Raw genomic sequence first — 7,665 nt, 5'->3', positions numbered from 1 at the left:
CATAGTGCTGGAGGTCCTCTGAAAGAAAGTTTGTGTCTTGTTCTATTCTTTAAGCATTTGAGATTTAAACCTTATTTTTATTCCATTATTATGTATACAAATAAACACATGAATTCAGCAGCATAGCACGAGGATGATGTTATAGAGTAATCACAAAGCAAAAGCAAAGAAATCTCAATGAACCAAGCCAATTTCATTTTCTTTAAGTATTAAATAAATATGAACTTGGCTGTATTGATGCGATAAACACATAAAGTTTACCCTTACCTAATTTACTGGGACTACTTTTTTGGCTAAGTTATTCTATCCTGGAAAATCAGATTGTGCTTTGGCCCAATAGAAGGTCTCCTCTTGGCCTGTAACAGTGTATTTTTAATCATGGTACCATGTTTTGTCCTTGAACAGGACGGATGCCAACCTGATGCCAGCTGGATGTCAAGGTCGACTAGGAAATGGGATCCCGTGAGGTGGACAAGATCAGATAGTGCACCTCCACAACAAGATGAGTGCATTATGTTGATTAAGCCTTTTATTAAAGCAGAGTGGCCAAAACAGGTGGTTGAAGGTGTAATCGGTGGGATCTCAGTGACCGATAACAAAGGTTTAATGTGCTCTGACTTTAACCTGCAGGAAGTGTGTCTGTTTTTCTCATCATACACTTCCATCATGTTCCAATACATTACCATGGACTAAATAACTGGCTTCATGTATCACAGTATGTGTATTACTAAAGGGCGTGTTACTATGTGTTGTGATGACTAGAGTTTTGACTAAAGTTTGTGTTCATGATGCACCTATCAACCTCAGCATGAGTGACCTCTTCATCCCTACAGAATTCAAGTTTTGTAGCCAGGCATTGCTTAAAGCCACAGTCCTTCATTTAAAATTCTATTCTAAACAACGAAGGTTTCAATAATACAACACATATCAGGCTGAAGTTTTAGGGGAAATTATACATTTGACATGTAAAGCAATGTAATGGTCCCCTCATAAAAAAAACATGGTGCCTTGAGTTTTAATACTTCAATAATATCAATTAAATAGAAGCATCGTAATATCATGAAGGGTTGATGCCAGAAACAGAGGGCGCTGTATACTGTATGTATAATGTAACACTTATAATCAATATTTTTACATTAACAAAGCGATCACATGAGTGGTGGCCAGAAACATTTTGGAATATTATTTCATTGTAAATATCTTTGCTGAAATTCAGAGCAATACATCGGGGATAATCTCATGTATTAGACATTGATCAAAGCTAAATGCCTCCGTACGCTAACACATGCAAACTATCACAGAGACAGTGAGACTTCACTCCCAGCTGCGTTTGGCATGGAGCATCTCAATGAGCAGGTTGTTGCACGGCACCTCACTGCTCAGGTGTTTGCAGTACAGGTAGTCTTCGGCGAGAGCGCTGAGAGAGCGCAACTCGGACAGACAGAGCAGCAGATGAGCAAAGCGTCCGAGAAGGTGAGAAGAGGTGCACAGCGTGTACTCCAGCAGAGCGCCTTCAGCCTGCTCCTGCATGCTCTCTATGAACTGGTGGTCCTCAAGCTGCTTCACATCTGGTCAGTGGGACGAAGGGAAAGAGACAGCATATGAATGTGCATAGAGCAGAGGTTGTCAAACATCATGGAGTGGAGAGAACTGCAGAAGTACTACACGTGGTTAACAGTTCTTCTTCTTCTTTCTCTAACTGGGATTATTGATTATTGTTAATTTAATAATAACAAAGTTTTTTTTTACCTATTTGTTGAAACAAATAGCCTGCTGTCTCCGTCACTTGTTGAATCTCAACCACTTGGTATCACATTGTCATTGACTTTGTACACAAGTTCGGTACTGCAAAAGGTACAGTTCCTTAAATGATTCCTTATTATAATACTGCATAACTTTACGGTTTCTCAATATACTACATGACTTGCCCTACATTCAACGTATGCTGTGGTTTTTCAGAAACCGACAATTTCAATTCAATTCAATTCAGTTTATTTTGTATAGCCCAAAATCACAAATCACACATTTGCCTCAGAGGGCTTTACAATCTGTACACATGCAACACCCTCTGTCCCGGAACCCTCACATCGGCACAGGAAAAACTCCCCTAAAAAAAACCTTCAACAAGGAGAAAAAAGGAAGAAACCTATGGGAGAACGACAGAGGAGGGATCCTTCTCCCAGGATGGACAGAATGCAATAGATGACTTTTTTTTCTAGTTACTGGGCTGGAAAGGTACCTCAGCTAAAAACACACTTATGCACTAATTCAACAAGAATCCATAAATTCTGTGTTTTTAGCTAATATAAAGCATTATAAATAAAAGCATCAGCTGTCACTAACCTGGGTTGAAGAGGATGATGAACTTGATGCAGGCAAACTCTTGGCGGTCCACCTTTATGATGTGGAGCTTCTCAACCAGCTCCTGTCCTCTCTGGACTAGGTCGGCCACAGTGAGACCAGCGTGGGAGGCTACGTCGGACAGCTCCATCTGACCCAAAGAGCACACGTACTGACATCAGCAACAGTCACAGATGTCTCTCAGTACTGCACAACTTTCATATTCATGTGTCATACCTCATTTCTGGCAAGTAAATGTTTAAGGCTTTTTTTCGCAACTCTCAAATGTACACACTTTATTTAGACTCCAAAGCTCAAATCTGCCCACAAAGTATTGGCCCTGTTTCATGTTTTTGACAGAATACAGTCAGGAATTAGTACGTCAATGTTGGAGAATGTGTGGTCTCATGAATGCTCATCATTCCCAAATCATCTGGTCATGTGAAAAGATTAATGGGGGCTACACACTACACAAGAATCAAACCGGTTTTGGGCCTGATTGCCCCGTTCCGACAATGGTCAGTAGAGCTCAGATTTTAGGAGGTTTCTAGAGATTTCTTGCCATATTTTCATGTGGTGTTAGGTGAATTAAGAGTCCTTTGCCAACATTTGGTATCTTGGCAAAAAAGAAGTTGTATTAAGAAGCGACTTGTAAACAAATAACTAAAAAGTGGTAAAACACAGAACCTCCAGGACTTAAAAACAATGAATGGATACAGTAAGGATGGAAGTCAGATGTTTTCCCTGAGAAACAAAAGAGGACTTCCTTCCAGGAAAAGGGAGCCATCTGTTTGTTTGTGTTCTACTCCATACTATTCTATGTCCCCTGACTTCCAGGTTTGCTCTTGTCATAATTACTACATCCACTAGAGGTCGCCTCCTAAGTTAATGTAAATAGTGGTAAATTGTAAATGGACTTGAACTTGTGCAGCGCTTTTCTACTCCTACAACCACTCAAAGCGCTATTTTTTTACTCCTTTTACTTGTTTGTAATATATATTTTTTTATTGTTACAAATTAAAATAATAAAAAAGAGAGAGAGAAGTCTGAGATGCTTTACCTCCTGCCCAGTGACCAGGAGCAGGCGGCCCTCTTTTCCATACAGGACCTGTCTGGAGATGATGTCCAGGAGCAACAGGTCACTCCAGCAGCTGTGCAGCAGCTTCATCTGGTCATTCACCTGGGAGCAGAAAGAAGGCATTAAAACCATTCAAGTACCGGTTTTATCCAGCGCATCACTTTACACACACACACTTCAAATCACTGTATCAGCTATCAAGGTACGCTATAGAGATATTCATCACAGCAACAGACAGAAGCAGTCAGAAGATCTCACCTTAAGTTGTTTGAAGAAGACAGATGTGCGAGCCCACTCCACGATGGAGAACAGCGTCTGGTCGGCCATGAGGCACATCAGGCCGAATGTGCTGGGGCTCCCGGGTTTCTCACAGCCCACATGCTCCTGCAGGAGACGGGCAGTGATTTTACTCTGCAGCTGGAGCTCGTCTGGATCACAGCGCACAAACTCCATCACTAGCTGTGGCATCCTTGGACCGCGTGGAGAGAGAGGTCTCGAGTATGGCTCGTCTGAGTCGAGTCCTGAGATGTTGGCTTGCTCTGACTTGATGGTCCAGTTTGAGGAGGAGGCACACTGGTACTGGTTGACACAGGGTGAGTCGGATGGCAGGAGTGAACCCAGTGATGGAGGCTGGTAGCTGATACGATGGTTCTGTGCAGTGGGTATTGGGCTGAAGTGAAGGATGGGAACTGGATGAAGGCCACCGGTAAAGGTCAAGTCTCTTTGCTGGGTTGAGGAGCCCATTGGTGGTCTGCTGTCTATTCTGAATCCGCTAGCCTGAATCAAAGCCTTTCTCTGCTGCTTGAGGGCGCGATCACGCTTGTACATGGGGCCGAACTTGTTCCTGCCACCTCGTATTCGATCTGCACGAACAGCTGATGGAATGAGATTTGTTTAGAGCAGTTTTTCAAGACGATCTTCGCTGAGATGTTCACATATTCTAACGGACAGATTACCCCTTAGATTGCTCATTCATTTGGGTTTAACAACATTATGATTGACATTCTTTATAGTCCTCATCTTTAGGACCCACTGAAAAAAAAACTATGCGCTAGCATAATTAAAAGCCCCCAAGTTCTCAGACATGGGCTCATTGCGAATTACACAGACTTTGCACTAGAGAGCAGGCAGGGTAAAATCAGTTTGATGTCTGGTTTAACTACTTCATTTGCATTCACACATACAGCTCCTCCAGTTATTGTACAAATAAGTTCAGGGTTGCAGTACTTGTGTGAAAGTGGATCTAGTGTCTTCTTTTGTCACAATATTAACTTTACATTCAAGTAGCTACCAATTTCAGTCACAAGAGGCATAACCTTGAACTTACTGGCTCCTTATTGGGTCCTATTTAGTCTAAATATAAATAATCATATTAATACAGGTGAAGTACAGGGGAAGAAGACAAAAGGCGTAAGGGGCTAACAACATTTTGTCTGAGAGGGATGGAAATGAATAACACTGCAACACAAGGATTTTAGTACCTATTAAATAATTACAGGGTACAGTAATGTTTTCATCACACAATAACATGAGTGCCATATTTCAAAAACTATGATACGTATAAATGAAAAGAAAAGAAAACACTTTGGGAAATTACATTGTAAAGTTTTTTTAGATATGTGATGAATATTTTTATTATTATTTTATATTAATAAAGTATGAATTATTATTGCTGCTTGGGAGCAAGAGTGCACCAAATAGCTATTATAGTTACTTGTATGTTAAATTCTTTGAGAAAAGTGTAGGAATCCATCTGACGATATCTCATATCACCAGATCATAAACAGTTTGTTACTGATACTATATATATATATATATATATATATATATATATATATATATATATATATATGTAATCTTGAATGTCACTGGCAGGCTTATACACAATTACCCTATGAGTCTGTTCCTAGTCACGTAGGAGACAGCGAGTAAAACATGACGCACAGCAAATCATGAAAGCACCTGTTATTTAACTATATTTCCATTCAGGGAAAATAAACCTTAAAAATGTAAACTTTATATTGTTGCTTTTGTCTACAAATACATATTCTCACTGTATATAATTTGAATGTATAGATATCACCATGACACTTCCCCAGTTGATTACTCACATTAAGACAATATTTTTTGTATTACAAGTTTCTGAAAATGTATGTGTAAATATGCAAATCATTCATTACCTTATGAATAAATGAAATACATGTGCCAAATTTTCTTAAATTTACAAAACAGAAATCTGAACATTAAATAAAACCAGGTTCAAAATTATTCATTTTGTTGACATATTAGAGTCAAACGTCTTTACAGAGGGGACTTTGTATATCTCCATAAATCTGAAAATACTGTCAACAGCCATAAAAAACAAAAATCAATTTTCGACATGTTTTTAGGAATACAATGTTCTTTTAATCTATCTATGAATGGTATAATAACAAACCACTCTGTAAAAGAGTATTTTGCCTGAAATGTCTCGCCTATAATGACACATGAGAAATTCTTCATTTGTATTCATTAACATCACAGAACATCGTAGCAGATCGCTGGAAGGAACTAGACCTGTGATTCGGGCCGTAATAATGCATGAATGCACATAAACCTGTGGGTCTGTTCAGTAACATTGCGTCTGATCTGCGAGCTTGTTATATGCCAACAGATGGTTGGTGCATTAAGTTTAATACATTAAAACTCTACTTCCAATTATAAATAGTATGGTCATTATTTTTGGTGTTGTTACAAAGAAATTGCACCTCACATCCATGAAATGTCTTTTAAGGATGAGATGATACGCTTTAATCTTTTTTTTAATTTAATTAAAATTAAAATTAATCCCTCTAATAGGTGGTAGTGGGCTACTTTTCTTTCTGAATGCATTTCCATGTCGTCTCTCTAGGCCGTGGGAAGCAGGTATATTTGGATATTTTAAATATGCCAGTGGCATTAGAAACAATATGCACAATACGAGGTTTTCCCTTCATTCATTTCCTAACACAGATGGATGAAGAGCCGCACTCCTTACCTTCCAGCCTCATGCCGACATGAAGACACTTTTGAAATCTGCAGAACGGACACCGCCTCCTCTGAGTTACATCAATCCTGCACTGCTGGTTCTCTGCACAGATGTACTTCTTGTTGTTCTGGACTGTTCTTTTGAAAAAACCCTGCGAGGGGTTGAAGAAGAGGAAAGGATCCACATGAGGAAGGCAGTTCTGTTCTTTATAGCTGTGCATAATATAACTGCAACTGTTTAATAAGCATTTAAAAAATAAGTAAATGTACCTTGCAGCTCTCACAGGTGAGCAGACCGTAGTGGTAACCAGATACTTTATCTCCACACACTGGACACAGCTCCTCCAGACCCACACCATCTCTGAACTCCATTCTGAAGGAAGACGCACGGAGCAACACTGAACTTTAATCACATCACATTTACAAAATGAGGAGTGTTTAGAAGAAAAAAACTATACGACCATATCGTACCCATCGTCTCGTGACTGACCTACCTGTTCATTCAGGGTTCGGCCTTCTTAAGTCCTGTGACTGTTAGTAGACTGAAATCAAAGTTGGTGTGAATATTCTTCCAGCTGCGGAGCATAAACGTGAAGTGGAGTGATGTGACCGTCACAGGAGGGACTCTCCATGGTCCTGATCCCGAGGCTGGTCCGAGGAACTGACCCGGTCGGAAGCTGCAGCCAATGAGTTCTCATCTCATCACTGACTCACCTGTTCCTGTGTTTATATATACAACATGCCTTCATAGCTTTTTTTTCTTTTTTTTTCGATGACGAGGTTTGTTGTTCGTTTTCTTACATTGCACAAAGACAGATATTCAATAGCGAAATTCAAAAGACAACAATACTAAACAGAACAAATAGTATTAAGAGCTGTTTTCCAGTCGCTCAAATATGAAGATTTCCTGCTTTTCACTGTTTGTTTGTTTTAAAGCATCATATTAAGCGGGATACCTTTGGGATTTGGACTGACAAAGCACGTTATTTACAGATATCCCGTTGCAATTTGAGAAACGTCCAGTGTGATTGCAAAATTAGCAAAGACATTGGCAGTACAGGTACAAATCACCAAAAGGCCTTTGTTTTTTTTAGGTACCTTTAGCTGAGTTAAAACAAAACACAACAATGTTTTTATATCATTTTGATGATGATGCAAATATAATTCATACAGCTAAATACAGCAAGAAGTGATGAGGGGACCTCAATGAAATATGAATATTGAAGTATGTTTTTAGTAAT

General features: G+C 39.4%; 1 protein-coding gene across 1 annotated transcript; it reads right to left on the bottom strand.

Moving 5' to 3' along the window:
• Nucleotides 1-1,314: 1,314 nt before the first annotated feature.
• LOC129102782 (steroidogenic factor 1-like) lies at nucleotides 1,315-6,796 on the bottom strand. Its single transcript, XM_054613051.1, has 6 exons — nucleotides 6,695-6,796; nucleotides 6,435-6,576; nucleotides 3,677-4,293; nucleotides 3,401-3,520; nucleotides 2,344-2,491; nucleotides 1,315-1,568 (listed from the first exon to the last, which is right to left on the bottom strand). Exons 1-6 carry the CDS (start codon nucleotides 6,794-6,796, stop codon nucleotides 1,315-1,317), a joined length of 1,383 nt encoding a protein of 460 aa, XP_054469026.1.
• Between the last annotated feature and the right edge of the window lie 869 nt (nucleotides 6,797-7,665).

This window comes from Anoplopoma fimbria, chromosome 14, assembly GCF_027596085.1.
Source record: "Anoplopoma fimbria isolate UVic2021 breed Golden Eagle Sablefish chromosome 14, Afim_UVic_2022, whole genome shotgun sequence".
Lineage (NCBI taxonomy): Eukaryota > Metazoa > Chordata > Actinopteri > Perciformes > Anoplopomatidae > Anoplopoma > Anoplopoma fimbria.
Note: the sequence above shows the minus strand (reverse complement) of the source record. Positions and strands in the feature narration are given on the sequence as shown.

Excerpts from the sequence above, each read along its gene's own strand:
- LOC129102782 (XM_054613051.1), bottom strand. The coding sequence starts at position 6,796 with ATGGAGTTCAGAGATGGTGTGGGTCTGGAGGAGCTGTGTCCAGTGTGT. Across the intron at positions 4,294-6,434 it reads TGTCGGCATGAGGCTGGAAG|CTGTTCGTGCAGATCGAATA; the intron begins GTAAGGAGTGCG and ends TCATTCCATCAG. Across the intron at positions 1,569-2,343 it reads CATCATCCTCTTCAACCCAG|ATGTGAAGCAGCTTGAGGAC; the intron begins GTTAGTGACAGC and ends CCCACTGACCAG.